The sequence below is a fragment of the Mycteria americana genome, chromosome 12 (genome assembly GCF_035582795.1).
Source record: "Mycteria americana isolate JAX WOST 10 ecotype Jacksonville Zoo and Gardens chromosome 12, USCA_MyAme_1.0, whole genome shotgun sequence".
In the NCBI taxonomy this organism is placed as follows: Eukaryota; Metazoa; Chordata; class Aves; order Ciconiiformes; family Ciconiidae; genus Mycteria; species Mycteria americana.
The window spans coordinates 17,013,773-17,036,917 of record NC_134376.1 but is presented as its reverse complement, the minus strand read 5'-3'; the positions used below and the strand labels follow the sequence as shown (position 1 = coordinate 17,036,917).

Below are 23,145 nucleotides of genomic sequence, written 5' to 3'. Positions count from 1 at the left end.
AGGTGGACACATGCGGCCACCCGTGGATCACCATGACTTGCAGCCAGGCAGAAGATCAGCTGCAGTGACATCTGCCTCCTCTTGTGGTGGCAACAAAAATCGCAAGGTTTAGAAAACCCCTTGTGAGCTTCTGTCTCTGCTGAAATCTGAGGGAGACTGAATATAGCGCGGGTGCTGTTTAGGGCTCACCACATCTGCTTCTTGCTCTTTGGTTCATGAGTCCTCAAGCGCAGCCCCTCCTCAGGAAGTCGGATACAAGTGGAAGACCCTGTTCTGGAGAGTGTATTTCCTACGGTGTTTCAAACAGGCCTGGGGAGAAATCTGGACTATATACTGAAAATATCCCTCTTTGAAGCTACGACCTGGAAAAATGAATAACGGTGACCTGTCCGAATTGAATCTATGGAGCTTTAACAATGCTGACCCATGAAATTTGATAAATATACTTCTACTATTAATAAAGGCACTCAGCTGCTCAACCATTGAAGGAGGTATAAAAGCTTTCAGGCTGAGCAGCTGCAATGCACATTTTGCTGTATTGCTTTCCATAAATCCATAGTTGGGATCCTCTTGGCCATGTGCAAAGGTCTCTGGAGAGCACAGAGCTGGCACAGTCTGCTCCTGTATCTCTGTCTGGTCCTGGTACAAGGAGTAAAAAAGCGGTGCTGACTGGAAAACCCTATGTTTTAACCATCTCCAGCTAGATCCTCGTTGAGTTGTGTCTACCCAGCAGCTCATCGCCTACTTGAAGTTACCGTGACAGGGGATCTGAAAGGAAGAGTATAATGAAGAACCGTCCCCCAGCAAAATGGACCAAAACTCTGCTGTTAGAGTTGCACGCTTTAGCTTTTGACAGAATCATCAGATGACTGCAGGAGACTGGTGAAAGGCTATTTGATGTAGTCCGTGCAGCTTTACTATGTGCAGCTTTCAGTGTTATTCACAGATGGAAAAATAGGAGGTCAATCAGTGTAGATAAATAAGGTGACACAGCTCGGGAAATACGATCTAAACCAGAGGAGGTTGAACTTAAACTGGCTATTACAGCTCGGGAAAAAGATGCTGGAGTCCTCATTGACGGATCACCAAAATTGTAGCCTTGACGTGCAACTTTTTGCAAAGCCAGCAAAATGTGGTGATGTCATCAGGAAGGGCTTGGGCTCTCAAAAGAAGAACGAGGGCATCTTTGCCTGCTGTGTAACAGCTTGGTGCACCCACATCTGTGCACTTCTGGCCTCTGAATCTAAGGACGTAGTGGACTTAGAGTCCCGAGCAGAGCAACTGGGATGATCAAGGGGGTGGGGCAGCTGCAGTATGAGGAGGTCCTGGGAAGGCTGGGATTTTTCCCTGGAGAAGGGGGAGCAGAAAGGGCCAACTCTACAAAATCGTAACGTGAATGCGGACCTGGTGCTCATCAGATTCTGCATGACTAGAATTAGAGGCCATCGATGAGTCTGGTAGATTGGTTTAAAATGGATAAAAAGGACTTTATACGGGCCAGAGGGGAGAATGAACTTCTGGAACTTGCTGCCACAGGAGGCTGTGGAAACAAATAGGATCAGCAGGTTTATAAAAGGTATAGCAAATTCATGAGCAGTAGGTCAACAGACAGATGCTGAAGGCAACAGGCAGGAATGTACCCTCTGAAATTGCTGTTACCGCTGGTGGGGATGCTGGAGGAGCACGATCAAAAATGGCTAGGCTCGTGTGCTCTGCCCAGATGGCATCTCCTGTTGCTGAAAACAACACTGGGAGAGAGGAACCAATGATGTGACCAGCAGAGCATTTCCGATGTTCTCAGTTTCACCATCCCTAAGCAGATTCAGATCTCAGGTGGTTGGTGTGTGGTAGGAAGACAGGGCAACCAGCAGGAAGAAAATTTTTGCATTTCTATTCAATTTCCAGCTCTGTAGTGAAAAGCCGATCAATTCCCAGGGGACAATGTCAAGCAGGCCTGACCAAAAAATATTGTAATCTCATTGAAAAGGATTGCTAGTGATGCAGCTGCAGTGAAAACCTGGCTAGATCTGATTAGCAAAAAAGACATGGTCAGCCACAAAAAGAAGGTGGAAAACCAGTGCAAAGTAGGTGTGCAAAGCTTCTGCTGTTTAGTTGATGAATGGCTCCAAAACAGCAGTGATGGCACTGAGAAGGCATCAGGGGCCAACGTCGTGTTACCACAGATCTGCTCCTTCTCTTCCCAGATATAAAATCCAAGACCTGGATTCTGTTGTGAACATCTCCAAGGATGAGGGATTCGTGATGCTTAATGCCTTTTCGGTCACGGGGGCTCACAGCATGCGACCTGGGCTCCTCACAGGTCAGCTCTGAGGGGGATCAGCAAAAAGGTTTTCTAAGATGTTGCTTGCAATGTTGAACTTCTTGTGATGGCAAAGGAGAGCAGACAATGTTTTCAGTTCACTACGAATACTTGTTTTTATCAGCCCCGTCCTGTCCGGAGGGGCTTGAACAGCTGCGCTTGATGCGGCTGCCCTGCTGGGAGCAGTCTCTGCCTCCAGGAAAGGAATGAGAGTAAATATTTCAAGTCCTTCATCAAAATTGGCATTTTAGTGAAGGCTGACTGATTTTCTGTCTTCTATGACCACTTTTCCTTTTCCCACTAGCAAAACAGCCAGCAGAGAAGGTGGGAGGATCCTAAAAAGTGTGGATTAAAGTATATTTCAATCATTCCGGTATTTTCAGACTGTTTGCCTCAAAAAGTGCCCCTTTACCTCAGCAACTGATGGAAGCCATCTCCACACAGCCAGTATCTTTGAGAAGCTGCGGAGGGTGATGGGGTGTCGTGGTTTAGCCCCAGCTGGCAACTAAGCACCACGCAGCCGCTCGCTCACTCCCCCTCGGTGGGATGGGGGAGAGAATCGGAAGAGCAAAAGTAAGAAAACTTGAGGGTTGAGATAAAAACAGTTTAATAGGTAAAGCAAAAGCCGCGCACGCAAGCAAAGCAAAACAAGGAATTCATTTGCTGCTTCCCATGGGCAGGCAGGTGTTCAGCCATCCCCAGGAAAGCAGGGCTCCATCACGCGTAATGGTGACTTGGGAAGACAAACGCCATCACTCCAAATGTCCCCCCTTCCTTCTTCTTCCCCAGCTTTATATACTGAGCATGACGTCATATGGTATGGAATAGCCCTTTGGGCAGTTTGGATCAACTGTCCTGGCTGTGTCCCCTCCCAGCTTCTTGGGCACCTGGCAGAGCATGGGGAGCTGAAAAGTCCTTGACCAGTGCAGCAACAACTAAAACATCTCTGTATTATCAACACTGTCTTCAGCACAAATCCAAAACATAGCCCCATACCAGCCACTACGAAGAAAATTAACTCTGTCTCAGCTGAAACCAGGACATGGGGTCACAGAAACGAGACAATAGGGTCTCTTATCATTAGCAGGGTGAAAGGAGGAAACTAAGGAACCATAAACCAGTCAACTTCAAATCACAAAAAAACAGTGGGACATTTAATCGAAGAAAGAGATGAGTAATAACCATGGCCATTGCCAAGAATGAATCATTTCAGATGAGTCTGTTTTCCTTCTGTGACAGATTCCAGTCCTTGGTTCAACATTACTATTCACTGTTCCTTCATCAATAACTTATGTGTTGGAATGGAGAATGTGCTTATTAAATTCTCAGATGTGCCTGAGCTGGAGGGGCTGCAAGCACCCCAAAGCACTGGGTTAAAATTCAAAATGATCTACACAAATTGGAGAGATCGGTTCAGTATGGAAAATCTGACATTTAGGAAAGAGTAACTGTCCAACCACAAGGCAAACAAACTGCTTACAGAGCAGTTTTTCAGCAAAAGACCTATAAGCTGCACCAATCATGAGTTATGCTATTGGCATATTGAATGCCAATACGGGATGTATACACAGAAGAACAGTTTGTAAAACAAATGATGTTTTCCCTCATCTCTCCAGCAAAAGGATCTCTCAACTGGCGTCCTAAGATCAGCTTCCAGTAATAAACCAATTCTGTATCTTCCCACTGCTTCTCTGCTAAATTTTGAACGAGAAATTCCGGGTAAACTCCCCTAGGATGCTTGACCTCCTCCAGAAGTATGTACGTCTGTGTCCCTTTCCAGAACGCGCTCTCTAGGGCCATGACTATTTATCAGATGCTAATAAGAGTAGTAGCCAAGCTACCTGGACAACGCTCTTTGCAACCCCTCAAGAGACTGGTAAAAGTGTTGTGATCAGGTAAGTCATAACCATCAAGCTTGTTTCCTGAAGTTGTTTTAGTTCTTCTTTCAATAAAAACGAGCTCTGAGATGCCACTTGCCTTGCTGACTGTCATATAACAAAATATTGTGTTGTTCTGTGGGTATCTTTGAACCATAGATGCTTTGTCCATCAAGAATAAATGTTGATGAGTGGTGAGGAAGTCCTCCAGATAGTGGAGACATCAGAACAGGCTTTTGTCTCACCTGAAGATGTTCATCTTCTTCCCCTGAACCTGCCTACTGTGACTCTGCCTCTTGAGCGCTGCCATGGCCTGGGTCCGGGGCTTTGCCCCCCAAGTCCACCTCCTCCACGTCACCTGGTGCCATTTTGGGCTGCCGCTGCTGTGGCAATGCAGATTGCCTCCACCTCATCAGCACCAGGGCTGCAGCAATACAAGCCGCAAAACCAACCTGGGCAGGCAGTGGGGGAAATATTTGACCTGCCCCGCTCCAGACCACTGCCGCTGCGCTGCCTGCAGGTCCCAAGGCAGCTGGGCAGGAACGCTAGCTCAGGGAGAGCCAAGCTGTAGAACGGTGCTGCCAGCGTGTCTGGCCCGTGGGGCAGGTTGTGTCCTGGGACACACGAAGCCACGGCCACCAAGGGATGCCCAGTGCAAGGAGCCCGGGGCTCACGTGCCCCTGTGCCAGCAGACATGGGGTGCCCAGCTGCTGGGGCACCCAGCACTGGAAATGGGCTCCTGCACCCCTCGGAGCTGGCACCAGTGTCCCCAGTGTGCTCGGGACCTGGGGCTGGCTGGAAGCCCATCCTGGCAGCCTCCTTCTCCCTGCCCGGAGGCTCCAGCTCAGCTGCGCAGGCAGGACCAAGGCTTGGCCCTCTGCACCCTCTGCGGGGCCCCGATAAAGCAGCACGGCTTGAGGTCCCCATCTTGTGGCAGCAGCGACAAATGGCTGGGACAAAACTCATCCTGGCTCTTCGGAGCTCAGTGGTTCTTTGGCCAGGCAGAGCCCCGGGAAAGCGCTGCAGAGCCAGGACGCTGCCCGCTGCCACGCAACGCGTCCTGCCTAAGGACACGACACGGCATGGGAGCGGGTGGAAGCGAAAGCCTGCGAGGGCAGCGGGGACAACTGCCAAGCCCTTCCCCTCCATGCACGTACCGTCCCCTGCGTTGCTCTGACACCCTGCCTCTTGTGCACACACCGGGTGCGTAAGGACCCCGCGAGGGTCCTCTGTGGCCAGGTTTGGAGCATCCCAAGTCTGCGCTGGATTTGATGCTGGCTCTTCCCGGCACTTTCCACACCTGGCCACACCGCCTTGCACACCCCTGTGCCCTGACCCCCCCCGCCATGCCCCTGCTCCCTCCCAGCTCCCCAGGGAGCAGAAGCTCTCTGGGGAGCAGAGTTGTGCCCACAGCTATGTCTGGGTGATGTCGGCTGGAAGGGTGCAACCTGCTCCAACACCCTGCTCCATGCAAAGGGAGATGAGGTTGGTCAGTGATGCCCTGACCAGCTTTGTCTTCCCCTCCTCACCGTGCCCAGGTGTGGTGGGCTTTTGGGGTCATGATGCCTGTGGTGCTTTGCAGGCGAAACCCTGGGGGCTGGAGGGGGTCCCTCTTTCTCCGGAGTCATTTGGGGTCTCTCCTGCCTCTGATATGTTCACTGATGGTGACTGGAGGCCGTGGAGCTGGCCAAGCGTCCATCCTTACAAGTGCCAGGGAGCAAAGGGGCCCATGGCAACTTTGGCTTGGCTCTGTGCTCTGGCTCTGCTGCACCAGCCACCCTGGGGCTTTCTCGAACCTTCACCCCAGCACTGAGCACCTCCCAGCCCTGGCAGGGACAGGGCAGCCTTACTCAGCACCTGGCAGGTTGTAGCCCCCCGGGACTATCTGCTGCCCCATCTCCCACCACACCCACAGCTGGAGGAGAGCTCACGACACTCTCCTTTATCAGCTGTCTGCGGCCCCCCCGCCACAACCGCCCTGCTGCAGGCTGCGATAAGGGCCGGGGGCTGCGCAGACACCAGCACTGTGGCACCCAGCGCTGCCTCGCTGCCTGTGCTCGTTTTCCTGCCCTGACACCCCCTACCCCACTGCGGTTCGGGGCCCAAAGAGCAGGATCTTGGGCTGAGCCCCATCTGCTCCCCTTGCAGTCTCCCATGCCCTCTGTCTCCCCAAGCCTGCCAGCCCCCCAGGACCCCTCCAAAGTGACAGCCCAGCAATGCAGCATTAGGTGGAAACAGAAGAAGTCCTACAATGCCGCACAGCCCTGCGTGCTGGAGATGCACAGAAAGATGACCTTGCACTTGGAGGTCCTCAGGGTGACCTCACTGTGCCACCACGCAGAAGGTCACAGGCACCGGGAGCCCCCGTTCCCCACCGTCTCCCATAAGCACTTCCAGGACAAGATGATGTCCAACAATTTGGCCTGAACGGTGGCAAGGGGTGCACGGGGCGCATGGGACAAGAGGGGATCCCAGCGTGGTGCTCTGGTGGGAAGGCCGGGACAGGCTGGGGCTGCAGGGAGCTCCTAAGGGTCAGACTCTGGCCGCTCTCCCTGAGTCTTTCCCCTCTACCAGTGCCTGGAAATGCTCTGCTTACTCCCGGACCCCCACGGCCGGCAGAGCAGCGCCTGCCTGCCAGGCACCACCGCCCAAACACTGCCTCTCTCAGAGACAGCAAAACCCCAGCCCATTTCCTCCGCGTGCCCACCTGGCAGGGGGGACCCTTAGTTCAGACCTCCGGAGCAGATCCCTCCTGCTCCCTCCCCATGGGCAGCAACCAGAGCAGGACGCCAGGGCTGGAGCACAAATGCAACAGATTTTATTTCAGATCATTTGGCTGCTCACTGTCAGAGCGCTCGCTGGCAGTGGGTTGGATCCAGCTCTAGCCATGGTGCCATCTTAACGGTACTTGTCAGTCAGCACGGTGCTCACGGTGCACAGGAACTTGTCCAGGGAAGCATGGACCTCCGGGGTCAGGAGAGAGGGGTGGTGGACGGCCACCACCACCAGGAAGCATTGGCCCAGCAGCTGAAAGGCAAAAGGAGATGGTGAGCAAGGGGGTGAGGCCAAGGGGTGGCCGGGGGCGCAGGAGGGGAGCCGGGCTGGTCACGCCTTCCCAGATGCTCACTTTGAAGTTGACAGGGTCCACGCGGAGCTTTTGGGCGTGGAGGTCGCTGAGCTTGGAGAGGGCACCGGCGATGTCATCAATGTGGTTGACAGCCTCGAGCAGTGCGCCCGCCACCTTCTTGCCGTGCGCCTTGATCTGAGCGGAGCCACGATGCAGGTCGAAGTGGGGGAAGTAGGTCTTGGTCTGGGGGTGGACGGTGAACATCCTGGGGGACAGAGGGGGTCAGGGACAGATGAGGATGGGGACAGATGAGACAGGGACACATAGGACAGGGACAGTTGTGGATGGGCGAGGATGGGGACAGATGGGAGGGAGCCGACAGGAGAGGGGATGACGACGGGACGGACACCTACCTCTCCAGGGTCTCGGCGCCATAATCCTCGCAATGGGGGCCGATTTTGCCGAAGACGCCCTTCACGTTGCTCTTGTCGTTGCCGGACAGCACCATGGTGTCACCTCCGCCTTGGCAGCCCTCAGCACGGGTGCCCCCGCCGCCCGCCGCCGCCCTTATATGCGGTGCCGGGGCTCCGCCCGCCCCCCGGCCCGCCCCGCTGCCGGCCCCGGCCCCGGCCCCGGCCCCGCCGGCGCTGGACCCCGGCCAGGCGGGGCCGCCGCCCGCCTCCCCCGGCAGCGCCGCGCCCCGCTCCTCCCCGCGGCACCGGCACCGGCACCGGGCCCGGCTGGGGTCCGCTGCCCCCTGGCACCAGCTGGGTTTTGGGTCAGGATCAGGGTTTGGGTGATCCGTCCCCTCTGGCACAGGTTGACTGCAGGGTTACGCTTAGGTTTAGGCTTAGGCTTAGGTTTAGGCTTAGGTTTAGGGTCTGCGCCGGCATGGGTTGAGCATGGGTTGAGGTTCGCGTTTACACTAGCACAGGTGAAGGAGTCTGTGTGTGTCCCCTCCCAGCACAGGCTGGGTTCAGGGCTCGGAGCGGGCACCGGCTGAGGTCCCCTCTGGCACAGCCTGGGTGTGTTCTGGCAGGATGGCGGGGAAAGCAGCGTGGGGTTGTAACTTCAACAGCGTGGTGGGAGTCTGTGCCCCACAGACTGAGCCTGCCCAGTGCCCCCGACACCCACACGTGGCCCCGAGGGCACCTGCATGTACAGACTGACCTACCCAACACAGCCTCCACGCACACACGTGAAGTGCCCCGGTACACGCACTGCCCCTGCACACGCTGCCGTCTAACACGGCCTCTACACGTGCACCATCCTCGCACAGACACACGCTGCCCCTATACGCACCCTGCCACCCAACATAGCCCCTGCGCACACTCTGCCCCTATACACACACACTGCCCCTATACGCACCCTGCCATCCAACGCGGCCCCTATACACAGCCACTCATCCGCGCTGCCCCGCTGCACCTCCTGCTCTCGTTCCCTCGGTGAACCCCAAACCAGCGTACCCCAAAGTGTGCGCCCTCTTCGCCCCCTGCTCCCCGAACCGCAGTTGCATCCCTTTGCCTACAGCCCCCGGAGCTGCCCTGCCCCAGCCCTCTCTCCTGCGCACGTGCCGTGCCGGCTCCAGTACTGCGGGGGGACGGGGTGACCCTGACTCCTGGGAAGGAGGGACACTCGGCAGAGCCACGGGGATCAGTGCCGGCCACTGATGCGAGCGCCAGCCTGCAGCAGCAGGAGCTCACAGCCGGGGAAGGAAGGCACGCGGGGCCACAGCAGCCCATGGTGAGCCCCGTGTGCCCCAAATGATGAAGGTGAGGAAGGCAAGAAGGGCAAGGAAGATGAAGACGGTGAGGAAGACGAGGAGGGCGAGGGGGCCTGTGGTGCTTCTAGTAGGTTCGAGAGCTGGCGCAGGCAGGCAGGCGACAGTTCACACCCATGTTTCCTCCATGGCCGACGGTTCTTATCGTTTGTGTTTGGGTGAGATTAGCTCGAGCTGGCACCATTTCAGAGCAAGGAAGGAGAGAAGAACGGGGGGCTGATCTTCTGGGAAGCAGAGCCCAGGGAAACAGCGGCAGGGCAGTGTACCTGCTGCCTGTGCATGCATCGGGCAGGCAAACCGCAAAGGCAGAAGAGCCCTTCGCGCTGGTGGCACGAGAATAAATGGGTGTAAATGCACATGAAGACACTGGCATGTAGACTGGGATGTGTCTGAGGATGGAAGAAAAATGCTGTGGGTTCATGAGTGCACTTGCAGGAGCAGGGCCTGGCGTGGCCCGGGGACTCCCAGCCCTGTGTTTCTGTGCAGGCAGGGTCCCTGCACACCCAGCGCCCGGCTGCTGCCTGCACTCGGCCACCGCGGGCACCGCTCTCCTGATGCATCATCTCCCATCCCTCAAGAATGCTCATCTCCTCCCTCTGGTGTCACAGCGCAGAGTTTAGTATCTTCTAACCCATCGCCTGTGATATAAAGACAACAATCTTTTTTAAATTCAGGCTCCAAAACCCTGAAAGCGGTGGTCCTATGCTGGACTGTGGCTCTGCCTGCCCTGCTCCCACCCTGCCCAGGCTCTGGGGGAAGAGCAGACACCCGGGGCAGCTGTGGGGCACTTCCCCGGCAGCCGACGGGGATTTGTGGCTCAGGGGCTTGAGCTCAAGAACAGTGTTTGTGCTTAATGGCCTGCGATGGATTTTTTTCACTCCATGAACTTGTCTGATTGCCTGTGGAGCTCATGCAGGCACTTAGCTCCCACAGCACCCCCGATAAAGTCCTAAACAACTGTTGTGATAGATGGAGCCAGGGGGGATTAATCCTACCCCTGCGGAGAATCCTTCCAGGGGATGCAAGAACCACATTTGGCTTGGTGCATCCTTCCCCCCGCTCCCCAGAAGGATGCGGGCACGGCGAGGCGACAGGCTGAGCTCCATTCCCCGGGTCCTGCTACCAGCATCGGCTGCAGCCCAAGCTGGGGCGGGGTGGAAGCAGGCAGGGCCTCAGGGGGCACCCAGGGAGCCCGTGGCCAGTGCTGCCCTGTGCCACGGCCAGCCTCCCCAGCAGCTCCCTCCCTCTTTCCCTCCCTCCGATGGGAGCACCGCAACACCCCAGCCCACCCCGGCCCCCGGCCCCGGCACAGACGGACATGGTGCTGCGGCAAAGGTATCTTTATTGACGGCACCCGGGCGTGGGCAACGGCTCATCTGTACTTCTCGGCCAGCACGGCGGCCACGGCTGACAGGAACTTGTCGAAGGCAGCGTGCACCTCGGGGGTGTAGCTGTTGCCCAGGTGCACGGCCAGCACCACCTGGAAGCACTGCGACAGCAGCTGCAAGGCAAAACGGGGCTCAGCACCGCTGCTACGGCCCCTGTCCCCCCGTCCCAGTCCCTCTCCCCCGTCCCCCGTCCCCTGCCTGCCTTGAAGTTGACCGGGTCGACGCGCAGGTTGTAGGCGTGCAGGTTGCTGAGCTTGGACAGGGCCTGGCTGAGGTTGTCCAGGCTCTTGACGCTGTTGCCCAAGGCGGTCACCACCTTCTTGCCGTGGCCGCGGATGTGGTCGGAACCGTGGTGCAGGTCGAAGTGGGGGAAGTAGGTCTTGGTCTGGGGGTAGGTGATAAACATCCTGCCGGAGTGGGACGGTCAGTGCCGCTGACCCCCAGCCAGACACCCCACACCGGCCCCCCGTGGGGCTCCCACTCACTCGCCCCCTCGCCCGTGGGGTCCCCGAGCCCAGCTCGCACCTCTCCAGGGCCTCGGCTCCAAAGTCCTCCTGGTGGCCGAGCACCTTCTCCCAGACCTGCTGGATCAGCTTCTTGTCGGCGGCGGTCAGCATGGTGGCGGCTGGCAGCAGGCAGCTCTCGGTGGCAGCGGCGCCCACAGGGATGACCTCTTATAGTGGCCGCCACCTCCGCCCTTATCTTATCTTATCAGCGTCGAGGGGCGGGGGGCCGCAGCCGCGCAGCGCGGGCCCGGGGAGCGGCTGCGGCGCTGCCTCGGGGGGCCCTGGATGCCTCGGGGGGCCCAGCCCTGAGGAGGCCCCAAGGGGGCCCGGCTGCTCTGCCCCACCCTGCCCCACTGCATCGGCCCCACGCCAGGCCGGCGGCCGGAGGCAGCGCCCGGCCGGGCTGCCCTGCGGTCAACAGCAGCCGTGGACACATCCCGTGGATGCCACAGCCTTGGCCTCACCAGCCGGCACGTCCTCAAGCCTCCTGTTGGGATCCACCATTCACCCTGGCCAGGCCAGGGTCCTCCCTGGCTCCGTGGGTGTCAGGGTGGGTCCCACGCGTGTCCCTGGCCCCTCACGTCCTCCAGCCTCTGGCGCATCCAGTCCCTCTCTGCCCGAAGATTCAGTCCCTGAGCCTCAGAGCGGGAGCCATGGACAAGCCTTCCTGGGGCTTGCTGGAGATCTGCTGTGGGAAACACCATCTCTCCAGCAGCCCGGAGAAACCTGGGTGGGGAAGAACCTCCTTTTTGGGCACATGGTCTTCCCAAAGTCCGTCCTGTGATGCTTATCAGGCCTGGGCTTGTCCCGTCTTCCCACCCCAGCATGTGCTCCTGCCTCTCTCTGTAAACGCTGGGACATCCCGCAGGGCTTGCGGTGGTTAGTGAATGCCACATCCTTCGCTCAGCCTCTGTACGAAGTCTTTGGTGCAAATTTGGGGTTAGGGACACACCAGATGCTGACCTACCGTCTAAGCTGTGGATTTGAACGTTCAGGTTACCTGAGACCCATAAATGTAGAATGTTTTAAAAACTGCTGTGGTACAGTGGGTGACACATTTAGAGCAATTTGGTGGTTTCAGAGCTTCCACACCGTCTCTCTCCCCCTTGCTCAAACACAGTCCTGAAATTTTGTAAATGAGACGAGGACCACAACTTGCAGTGCCAAGTTCAGGCTTGTCGATTAGAGTTTGCTTAAGACTTTGCACCCACCTTTTCACGTCAGAAGTCCTCTGAGACAGGCGTGGGCAGTGAACATAACCTGATCAATAATTTTCTTCACAGCAGCTCACATGTTGCTGTGTTTCAGATTTTTGGCCAAGCCAGCCCTGATAACACACTGATGTTCTGGCTTTTGCTGAGCAGCGTTTGCGCAGCATCAGGGCCGTCTCTGCTTCTCACGCTGCCCCTCCAGGGAATAGATTTTGGGGTGCATGATAACGCTGGGATGGGACACAACTGCGGAGATGACCCCAACTAACCAAAGAGGTATTTCATACCATATAACACCATGCTCAGCAATAAAAGGGGAAAGAGGGCGTTTTAGGGAGTTTTAGGGGGGTTATCCATCTTTTTTGCTCAGGACCTGGCTGGGCATCGGTCTACCCACAGGAGGTGGTGAGTGATGGCCTTTGCATGACCTGTTTTGTTTTCTTCCCTCTTCTTCCACTTATCCTTCGCTTATTAAACAATTATTTCTGTTTGTTTGTTTGATCTTGACCCCCAAGTTTTCTTGCTTTTATTCTTCCTTTCCTCTTCCCGTCATCCTATTGAGGGGCGGGAGTGAGTGAGTGACTGTGTAGTGCTTAGCTGCCCACTGGGCTTAACCCACACCAGGTACGTACGGAGGATCCCTGCGCTCCCCAGGGCGACCATCAGTTCTGTACTCTTCCCTGTCGCTGCTTTCCAGAGAAAGCCTGGGAATTTGTGGTCCCCCAGATGCCATCAACGCTGATCTTCCAGTGGCCACTAGTATTCCCAAATTTCAAACACATGCAAAGTTCTCCATATAAAAATAAGAGATGTCCAGCTGGGGGGATGGTCCCTTTACCAAACCTGTCTACCAGGTGTGATAGCCCACGGCGTTCATGAAGCACATCAGAGACCTCGTCCATACCCTGTGGAGAGGAGCATGAGAAGACAACGCCCAGCATCGCTCTGGGCACGTCACAGTGTACGGCAATGCAGGCTTTGTTCACAACAGGCTGTGATGGGTTTTGGATAGGCCAAACAAAAAGCCTGGGTCCATTCAGTATCCTAGCAGGGTAAAAGACTGTTTCCTGGTCAGCCTGGAAACAGGCTTTGGTGGATATACCTTTGGTGAGCAGTAGCAGTCACAGGGCTCTAGCCTGTTCTGGGCTTCTGCTCAACGTTACGTTATTCTCACTGAATCTTATGTTGCGTTATTCCCACTGAATTTACACAGCTTAGCACATGAATTAGTGCATGAATTCATTAGTACATGAATTAGTACGTGACTTTACACGGCATAGTATTTTCCCCTCCATATTGTGTAGACATTTCAAAATGCCCCTGCCTGAACAGTGAGGTGTAGGTGGAACACGTGGAAATGAAAGCACAGAGACCATAGCTCAGATTTGAATTATTTATTGGGTTTTGCAGATGACCGAGCCCCTGCATAGGGGATTTGAGAAGACTGCGTAGGAAGGGGTGAATACCCCAGGGCCTGGCAGCTGGGGTGCACCGTGGAGGTGCATCCCTCACCCTCTGTGGAGGCCATTTATCTGTACTTCTCAGTCAGAACAGAGGAAACACTGGACAGGAACTTGTCCCACGCAGCATGAACTTCAGGGGTAAAGTCACTGGGATAGCGGGCAGCCACAGAGCACAGGATACAGTGGGAAAGCAGCTGTAAGGGAAAACAGGATGAAATCCATTGTAATCAGTAACAGATGTCAGTCTAGGGGTCTGCAACACACCTTGGCCCCAGCGTGCTCTGGGGTGACAGCTATGTGTCCCAACCAGGTAGCACTGCTGCCTGATGCTATGTGTGAAGAAGCAGAGTTGCCTTTGGTATAGGGCAAAAGGCACTGCTCGGTACCACTCCCTCTTTCCACATGTCCCTTCCTTCCTCCCCAAAAGGGAATGCAACAAAGTGGAAATATTTAGAATTTACTTTGTTCCAGACAGGTGATATAACTTGACTTGTGAGGGAGGTTCATAAATTACAACAGAGGCAGCAGAGACTCGAGTCTGTCTAACACAAACCACAGGAGCCCCCTGAGTAGTTCTTTGCTTGAGCTAGACCAGATCTTTCATTAAAAGATCCAATGTCAGATTAAAAATCAAGCGGGGAACGAGCAGCGACATGAGTTGACAAGGCTGTGCAGTGCAGTCAGGGATCAAGCTGCCATTAGCCAAAATGATCTGTGGTCACTAAAGTCTGCGATGGCAGTTTTCATCCCTGAAAGCCTCTGTGCTCACTCACCTTGAAGTTCACTGGGTCCACCCTGAGGATGTAAGCATGCAGCTCACTGAGTTTGGCCAAAGCGCCTCTAATGTCATCAACGTGCTTCACAGCTTCCCCGATGGCATTCATGACCTTGGAGCCATGACTACGAAGCTGAGCTGAGCCTTGGCTGAGATCAAAGTGAGGGAAGTAGGTTTTTGTCTGGGGGTAGCTGGAGAAAAGCCTGGAGGAGAACATGAGCATGAGATTCAGCAGTGGAAGTGACATGCATGAGATGGTGAAACCTTAGAGCAAGTGCAATGTAAACCTGCCAGCTACAGAAGTGCACTCCTTCGGTGGTTGTAACAGAGCTTTGGGATCTTGAAGCTTGCATCAAGAAGGTCTTTCTGCTCTTAAACCTCTTCTGCAGTATGTGCAGATTAGACAGTGGGCTAATCTGTACGTACTAGAGAAGAATGAAATGTTAAAAATAATTTTAAACTTAATGTATTTTGGGGGGGGGGTTGGGTATTTTAAAATAAATAATAGTCCCAAATTGTCACTGCATTTCCTATATTACATTGTAAGCCAGTTTGCAGGATCTTCAAACTAATACGAGCTGAACGAACCACAACCGATATGAGTGGTACTCGGAGTCCTGGAAGGAGTACCACAATACTTTATATTGAGCTGTAAATAACATTTAAATAACTTTGAATAACATAATAATTGCTGAACAATTTCCGGACTATTATCCCTTTTGTGCCAGTTTGCTTAATTTGTATGACCTTTGGATTACTGCGCTATGCTTCATGCAGGGGGTCCAGTTGTCTGGTTTCCTAACAGTTTGTTACTTATCAACTGGAACAACGAAACATGAGTATCCAGTGAATTTAGTGGACAGCTATTCTCTTAATGCCTAGAAATTGCAAGAGAAATTGCATCACTTATACAGGAATTGCATCACTTGTACAATAAACCACTTCAAGTTCATTTCCTAACAGTGACAACCCTATTTCAGGACACTGAGTATGAATGGCTTTGAATTCCTCGCCAGGGCTCCTGGCTATGAATTCTTCTGAATTGCTATAATGGGAAATAAACCATTAGAATTGCTTAGAAAATTGTGTTTTGCTGTAAGATTCTGAAGCCATCTATTAGCATTTAGCAGCACAGACATAATTCCAGAGAATTACATACCAGACAACATAGAGGTCATCCATAACTCTCACCAGTCCCAGCGAGCTTTACACGAGATGCATGCTAGCAGCAAAGCCAGAGGAAGCACCCTCTTCGGAGGGGTTCTGGGGGACTTACCTCTCCAGTGATTCTGCCCCAATGGCATCGGCTTGGGTAGCCACCTTTGCCCAGATGGTGACCACAGCGGCCTTCTCGGCTTGAGTCAGCGTCATTGTGCAGGAGGGTGCAGGCTCAGGCTCCTTGCAATGAACACTCAGAGCACGTTTGGACTCATCGCCCTGGCAGCCCTGGTTTTAAAGAGGAAGGGAAGAGCGGACCTTGGTGCCTGTCCACGCTCATTGGTCACTCCAGAGGCCCACCCATGGAGGTGGGAGACTCCTATCTCCCCGCGAAACAATGCCTATTTCGGCAAGGGTCAGTGCACTGGCCTCCTTGCTTGCTGGCGTTATCAGTTTCTTGCTTCTTAACGTAGTGGCCGTGTGGCCCAAAGAAATTGTCTGGACACATATTGATACACGAACAGAGAGATAATGCTGGAAAATTCCAGCGACGGAGCATTAGGACACATCTTTAAGCTGAGGAGCGTGTGGACTTCAAGCATGCTAAGAAGCTTGGAGAAAAATCTGCATTTTCTCCCTTACTTCACAGATGTGAACGCAAGACTCTGGGCCTTTCTGCGGCATATCATACACTTCCAGTATACGTGGCTGCCACGTGGCCCAATATTTCATATTAAGCGACTCCTAAGTGGTGCTAGGGACAGGCTGGACGATGCACCATAGAGTTCAGAGGGGGAGTGAGACCCTGATTTTGTGGGAATCAGGGGAGATTTTGCCGTTTGCTTCACCACTGCCAGGACTTCACTTTTCCAGCCTCTTGCAAAGAATTAGGGACGCACTCCACAATTGATATTGCTTATAACAGCACCAGTAGTAATGATTCCTATAGATACAGGGAGAGGGAGCTTATGAAATTGAGTATGGTCCTAGAAAAAATCGCGCGTGTGTGTGAGAAAGCCCAGTCAGACCTTTTTTTTCATCACTAAATGCCTCATATTGTATGTCTTTGATTTCTAGTTCCGTGATTCTTACTGTTAATTATCCCTTGTACTGTAAAAGAGCCCTCAGCACCACAGCCAGTGCTGACCTGCATGGTGCCACGTGCTGGACACGCACAGCAAAGCCTGGTCCCACAACAGATGGCTTGTAGCTTCAGGGCACAGGCACACTTGATGGGTGAAGGACCAAACAAGCAAAGGGAAGACCAGCACAGGTCTGTAATCTCAGATAAGTGGGCAAAGTGTCAAAGAAATACCCTAGTGATGGTCGCTGCTGAACCTCAGGGAATGAATAGCCTGCCAGCACATGAAGCAGAGGTAAATCTCTCTGTCACCCTGATAAACTACAGCAGCCGTACATATCACCGCTGAGCGCTGGCAGCCCTGCACGGAAAGCTGGCTGGTACCTCAGAGAGGTCAGATAGTGTTCTCTGCCCAAATAGCCTTGCACGCTTGCGCTGAGAAGGTCGGTATGTAGAAGCCAGATTCCTTGTCGAGATGTGTCTGCATTTCACAGCAATGCTACCGACAGCTACAGAGGATGCTCCCCAGACACGGCCATCCTGCTAAGAGGAAAGCCCTTCTAGGGATCTAATGATACTCGGGCCATGCGTGTATTGGAGTATGTCCAGCCTACGGTTACCTGTACCAAAGTAGCAATGCCGGTGCAATCGCACCACCCAGCCCCCCTAAATGACCCACAGGAGCACGCACCAAGCTTGGAGCCTCTTGGGAGCCATGGTGCGGCTGCCCTATGCTGCTGGGCAGGAGAGCCCGACTGCTGGCAGGCGTTGGGCTTGGGGTGGGAGCTAGGCTCTCACGTGTGCTGTGCTTGCGGTGGGGGTTTCTTCTGTGCCTTCACATGGAGATAGGTCTCTCCTCTCTGGGTATACTTTACAGCCTGGAGGAGTTGATACATTCACTACAAACAGACCCCACTCTCCTGGGGCTGTGGCTCTGCCACCGTGTCCTGGGATCAGGCGGGAGTGAAGCAGTGGTGACAGCGAAGCGGTAGAGATGGGGTCAGACGGCTGCTGCTGTATCCCCTGGTGTCCCCAGTGTCCCGGTGGCTGCAGTGGCACTCACAGAAGGGCTCTGACCCACTCCTTGTGCTTTGCACTGGGCTCTGAATTTAAGCCTCTCCGCATTTGAGCTGTCACACGAAGCAGGAGAAAACTTGGGCTTTCCCAAAGGGCAGGCACAAAGCACTTCATGCTTCTAGGTCTGCAAGCCTGGCTGGGTTCGGTGATCTTGTATTGCCATCCTCTCTGTGGAGGCCAACACCTTAGCTGGGATTTAATTTAAGATTGTGTTCAGTACCACAGCTCCCTCCCGAGCCCGCCTGCCCACTGGCTGGGTGGCTGGGTAATTCGCTTCTCTCGGTACCTCACTTTAAGAGGGGGTACAAGAGGGGACTCACTTGAGACCCAGTGAAGAAAATCGCTTTATAATAAGGAATATAATGAGAGTGCTCTTTGTATATCCTCCCTTTGATAAATACCATACATGTCCACTGAAAACGCGGAGCTAACTCTGTCTGGCTACACAGATGCAGTGCGGAGCAGTCTCCCATTAAAAGTGCCACTGATGGCATGGGCAGCGGTCCTTCAGTCAGGGCACAGGAAAAGGCGATATTCAGTTTATACAGCTTAAATGGTTGGAGGTATCAAGGGAGGCTGTATTCATCATCCCTTGCTACACCCATTTTAAAAAACTTGCAGTTTTCCCATAGAAAAATCACTTTGAAAATAAAGACGCTGTTGTCAAATACACATTTATATAATGTTTTTGTCTCCTCCCCAAAGTGCTGCCTCTTACGTTGCCCGCTGCATGGCTGTGCTCCAAGCTCTCCTCAGTGAGAGTGCTTTTAATCAGAGGTCACTCAATCAACGCATGAGGGAAGTGACTGTGGCCCAGATACACCCAGGGATAAGGCAGAGACCATCAGGACTCCTTCCTATTTTGCTGCCCACTGTTTAACCTGAACATGGATCCTCCACGACTGTAGGATTAAGGTCTGCGTAGACATGAGGATCAGAGTGATGCCCACACAGGAGGGTTTGTCATCGCTGAAATCTTTATGGATTTGAAGTCATTTTCTGGGAGTTACTCTTGTACTATCACAAAAGCCAGAGCAGCCAAAAGATGAGAGTGGTTTGCTAGAAGGAGCTCATCGCTTGCCCAGGATCAGGGCTGCGCTGGGGACGGCTGCAGGAACTCCTCAGGAATGTGCCTGCTGGGAGAGGCGTGATCCTCAGCCACGTGCCACAACGTGACACAGAGAGTGACCGTCTCTGTCCTCACGTGGACCTCTCAGCCAAGTTCCTCCATCCCAGTGCTCCAGCTGCCCACGGGGTAGTGAGACATGGAGGTCCTGGCCTGAGCAATGCAAGGAGTTGGACAACATGATTGCTGGTGTTCCCCTGGACCGATACTGAAGCGATGTCCTCTGAAAAGCCCCATCAGACCTGCCTTCCTCTCTTGCTGCGGCTTCTCAAAGTTATTCACAGACCCGTAGCAGAATGTCCACCCTTGGGCAGATGATGAATCTTTGTCATGAACCTCTGAAATGTCACCAAAGGTGATGCCAAAGGTGATTTTTAGTATTAACATCAGTCTTTTTTAATCCTGTTCCAAAAGTAGGCTGCCAGAGCTTCTCGTTTTAAAAGGCGGAAGCGAGCAACAGGCCTGTTTGCTCGTTCTGAAAGCAGCCCTGAGTATAAATCCGGCGACCGACTGAATGGCACCCCTGTGAGATCAGGGATAACTTTCCGCAGGCCTGTATTCTCCACGGGGACTGCCTCCCCCTCAAAGGGAATTCCCATGGATAAGGTGGCACGTATGTCTGCTCTAACTGGAAATTTTGGGCATATTAAGTTTTGGAAATCTTAAAAGTGGAATCTAAGTCCTGGCTGTATTCTTTAAATTCCTACCAGCTTGCCACACTTTGCTTTACCTAAACTACAGCCTCCAAGAGATGGAAATGACAAATATGTCTGTAATTTCTTATTTAAGAAAGTACAGTTACGCTTTGAAGCAGACACGCTGGGAAATTTTAACGTAGCTGCCCAGCGCTGGTGCACGAGGAATGCTCTGCTGTGATAATACGACTGCTCTTTAATCACCCTCAGACAACTCTCTCCCCTCAGCAACACCTTCTCTTGCTTCAATTGTTATCACGGGCCTTGCGGAGGATGGCCCCGCAGATTACGCCCGCGCTGCGTGTGCTCATCTCCCTCTTCAGCCACCCACCTCTGCCCGCCGACCCCGGGGGGAACTGCAGAGCAACATCCAGAGTGGGGATATCCCAGAGCATCCAAGTATCCAAATATTGCAATCAAATGCAGAAGAGTTTACATGCAAAACCCAGGACATCCTCTAACATAATTGCTGATAATCTTCTGATCTCGGTTAAACACAAAATAAGACAAATGCACCGAGAGAGCTGCCAGCTGCTACTCTTACTAACCTAGAGGCAGGAGTAAGTTCACGGGACCCACAAGGCAAGTTGTATCAGTGCTGTAAAGCACCCTGAGATCTTGCGATGAACGTGAGAAACAAGATCTCAAAGGTGCCTTTCCAGCAGCACGGGCAGCCAAATGTCTGATTTCCACAGCCTGCCTCCCGCAGGCATCCTGTAATGGCTGACCCGCGAGGGATCCTGGCATCCTGGCTTGTATCAGAAATAACGTGGCCAGCAGGACTAGGGCAGTGATCGTGCCCCTGTACTCGGCACTGGTGAGGCCGCACCTCGAATGCTGTGTTCAGTGTTGGGCCCCTCACTACAAGAGAGACAGTGAGGGGCTGGAGCGTGTCCAGAGAAGGGCAACGAAGCTGGGGAAGGGTCTGGAGCACAAGGCTGATGGGGAGCGGCTGAGGGACCTGGGGTTGTTCAGCCTGGAGAAAAGGAGGCTGAGGGGAGACCTTATTGCTCTCCACAACTGCCTGAAAGGAGGGGGTAGAGAGGTGGGGGTCGGTCTCTTCTCCCAGGTAACAAGTGACAGGACGAGAGGAAATGGCCTCAAGTTGCGCCAGGGGAGGTTTAGACTGGATATTAGGAAATTTTACTTCACTGAAAGGGTTGTCAAGCATTGGAAGAGGCTGCCCAGGGACATGGTTGAGTCCCCATCCCTGGAGGTATTTAAAAGACGTTTGGATGAGGTGCTTAGGGACAGGGTGTAGTGGTGGCCTTGGTAGTGTTAGGGTTACGGTTGGGCTCGATGATCTTAAAGGTCTTTTCCAACCTATACGATTCTGTGATTCTGTGGGAGCAACGAGCCCTCGCTGCCACTTGCCACCAGCTTTTAGTCAAGGTCTGGGCTCGTAAGGACTGAACTGGCAGAATCATTAAGAACGACCCAAAGAGGCCACTGGAAAGAAGCGGGAAGGGGCGGCCCAGGCTGCCGGCACCCCTGCACGAGGGCTCCAGGGCCAGCACCATGGCTGGGGGCCCGGGGGGCTGCCGCACACGGGCTGGGTGTGCGGCTGAACTGGGGGTGCTGGGCTGGTCTGGGGGCACTGGGCTGAGCTGGCTGTGAGTGGGTGAGGTACTGGAATAAACTGGGGGTGCAAGGAACGGGAGTGGTGTCCATGAGCATGGGAAGTACTGGTCTGAACTGGGGACACTGGGCTGATTGAGAGGAGTGCTGGGGGGGGTGTGAGGTGCTGATCTGAACTGGGGGCACTGGGCTGTACTCGGGGAAGGGGCTGTGGGGCTGTGAGGTGCTGGTCTGAACTGGGGCCACTGGGCTGTGCTGGGGTCGGGGCTGTAGGGCTGTGAGGTGCTGGTCTGAACTGGGGCCACTGGGCTGCGCTGGGGTCGGGGCTGTGGGGCTGTGAGGTGCTGGTCTGAACTGGGCTGTGAGGCGCGGGGGGCCGGCTGCGCTCTGCCCGCAGCCGTGAGGCCCCGAGGCACCGGCCGCGCACCGGCCCCTGCCTGACAGCAGCGGCGGCGGCAGCGGCGGCGGCGGCGGCAGCGGCGGCGGCGGCAGCTCCGCCCCGGCGGCAGCCGGGAGCCGCGGGCCAGGCCCGGGTAGCGGGCGGAAGCGGAAGCCGGCAGCGGCGGGCGGCCTTCCTGCGGGCCGGGCCGGGCCGTGCCGCGCTGTGCCGGCATGGGCGAGAGCACCAGCCCCATCAGCGTTATCCTGGTGAGCTCGGGCAGCCGCGGCAACAAGCTGCTCTTCCGCTTCCCCTTCCAGCGCGGCGCCGAGCACCCCGCCGCACAGGCCAGTAAGTGCGCGACGCCGCGGGGTCTCGGCTGCCCCGAGCCTCCGGGAGCCTCCGCTGGGGGCCTGCTGCCGCCCGTGGGGCCTGCTGCCGCCCGTGGGGCCTGCTGCCGCCCGTGGGGCCTGGCACCCCCCCCCCCCCATACTCCCTGTGGGGGCCTGGTATCCCACACACACCCCGCACACCCCCTGTGGCGGTCTGTCACACCTCGCCATGCCTCATACCCTCCGTGGGGGCCTAGCACCCCTCACACACCGCATACCCCCCAGGTGCCGTGCACCCCACACACCGCAATACCCCCCGGGTGCCCTGCACCCCACACACCGCATACCCCCCGGGTGCCCTGCACCCCACACACCGCAATACCCCCCGGGTGCCCTGCACCCCACACACACCGCGTACCCCCCGGGTGCCCTGCACCCCTCACACGCACACACCTCATGCCTCACGTTAACTGAGCCACGTTAGTGCCTGGTGTTACTATCGACCTTGTTGCTGAAGCAGTGTGGGTTTGAAGAGCTGTAGGGGAAGGAGCAGGCAGGGTGAGAAGTGAAGGCAGCGATCTGGGAGAGGGGATTCAGAAGACACTAAGTGAGCTTTAACTGATAATGGTAGAAACTAAGAGACTTTAGTCCCTTGTGTTGAATAATGGGGTGGAGGAGGTTTCACTTCTGGAAAATGGGAACATGGGACCTAAACGGTGCCAGCTGGCTGCTGGCAGTGGGGCCGGTGTTGGTCGTACCTCTTCCTCCAACATTCCCGATCGGGGATGGTGTCTGGGGCTGGACTCGGACCTGCTTGCAGCCAGGGAGTCCGCGGGAGCTGGAGGCAGGATGGCTGCGCCCGCCGTGCTGCAGTCAGGGCCAGTGTCCCACCTGGCCTTGCTGGCGGGCGAGTGTCTTGGTGCGTGGCCTAAAGGTGCTGCAGAGTGATGAGGCTGTTTGACTTGGGTCGTTTGCTAACTGCCATATATCAGGAGAGGTTTGACACCCCTGTTTAGGTTGTGAGTCACTTTTTACCAAGAGAGGGGTCTTCAAACCCCTTTCTGGTTTTATAGGTAAAATCTGAAAATGTGGGTTTTTTTGGCTGGCTGCTTCCCTCCCACCCTGCTCTTGCTTTTTGTTGGTAAAGGATTTCGATACCTGTGACTGCAGGAGGGGCTTCTGGAGCATTATCATTGTCCGGAAGCCTGAGCAATAATGAGGGAAATGCATTGGTCAGAATGTTATTCTCCACTCTCTCTTGAACTGCAAACTGTTACCTGGCACTTGAGAGAAAAGTTGTTTTGTGAATGTTTTGCTTTCTTCTCTTTATCC

General features: G+C 54.8%; 5 protein-coding genes across 14 annotated transcripts in view; 2 read left to right on the top strand and 3 right to left on the bottom strand.

Moving 5' to 3' along the window:
* Positions 1 to 2,695: 2,695 nt before the first annotated feature.
* Positions 2,696 to 5,414, top strand: LOC142416082 (uncharacterized). The gene is made up of 2 exons (XM_075515176.1): positions 2,696 to 2,790; positions 3,360 to 5,414. The coding sequence occupies exon 2, from the start codon at positions 4,506 to 4,508 to the stop codon at positions 5,406 to 5,408; it is 903 nt and encodes a 300-aa protein (XP_075371291.1). The 5' UTR covers positions 2,696 to 2,790; positions 3,360 to 4,505; the 3' UTR covers positions 5,409 to 5,414.
* Positions 5,415 to 6,993: 1,579 nt separating this feature from the next.
* Positions 6,994 to 7,837, bottom strand: LOC142416058 (hemoglobin subunit alpha-A). Its single transcript, XM_075515136.1, has 3 exons — positions 7,678 to 7,837; positions 7,325 to 7,529; positions 6,994 to 7,224 (listed from the first exon to the last, which is right to left on the bottom strand). The coding sequence occupies exons 1-3, from the start codon at positions 7,770 to 7,772 to the stop codon at positions 7,096 to 7,098; spliced, it is 429 nt and encodes a 142-aa protein (XP_075371251.1). The 5' UTR covers positions 7,773 to 7,837; the 3' UTR covers positions 6,994 to 7,095.
* Positions 7,838 to 10,376: 2,539 nt separating this feature from the next.
* Positions 10,377 to 11,083, bottom strand: LOC142416074 (hemoglobin subunit alpha-2). The gene is made up of 3 exons (XM_075515165.1): positions 10,958 to 11,083; positions 10,635 to 10,839; positions 10,377 to 10,545 (listed from the first exon to the last, which is right to left on the bottom strand). The coding sequence occupies exons 1-3, from the start codon at positions 11,047 to 11,049 to the stop codon at positions 10,417 to 10,419; spliced, it is 426 nt and encodes a 141-aa protein (XP_075371280.1). The 5' UTR covers positions 11,050 to 11,083; the 3' UTR covers positions 10,377 to 10,416.
* A 2,222-nt stretch (positions 11,084 to 13,305) lies between these two features.
* Positions 13,306 to 22,517, bottom strand: LOC142416199 (hemoglobin subunit pi). Of its 2 annotated transcripts, none has more exons than XM_075515411.1 (4): positions 22,267 to 22,517; positions 15,664 to 15,833; positions 14,386 to 14,590; positions 13,306 to 13,806 (listed from the first exon to the last, which is right to left on the bottom strand). In XM_075515411.1, the coding sequence occupies exons 2-4, from the start codon at positions 15,756 to 15,758 to the stop codon at positions 13,678 to 13,680; spliced, it is 429 nt and encodes a 142-aa protein (XP_075371526.1). In that variant the 5' UTR covers positions 15,759 to 15,833; positions 22,267 to 22,517; the 3' UTR covers positions 13,306 to 13,677. The 2 variants fall into 2 exon arrangements, with proteins under 2 accessions (XP_075371526.1, XP_075371527.1); XM_075515412.1 differs by having other exon boundaries at positions 22,318 to 22,517.
* Positions 21,633 to 23,145, top strand: part of NPRL3 (NPR3 like, GATOR1 complex subunit) — an 88,307-nt gene continuing 86,794 nt past the window's right edge. For 2 of the 9 annotated variants that reach the window (XM_075515399.1, XM_075515401.1), the window contains exon 1: positions 21,639 to 21,750. Coding sequence is in view for 4 of the 9 variants with exons in the window: in XM_075515395.1 (XP_075371510.1) it covers positions 21,715 to 21,832 (118 nt within the window). In the remaining 5 variants the exon portion in view is untranslated. Of the gene's footprint in view, positions 21,833 to 23,145 lie in introns of all 9 variants that reach the window. The other 7 variants (XM_075515400.1, XM_075515405.1, XM_075515406.1 and 4 more) reach the window with 6 other exon arrangements.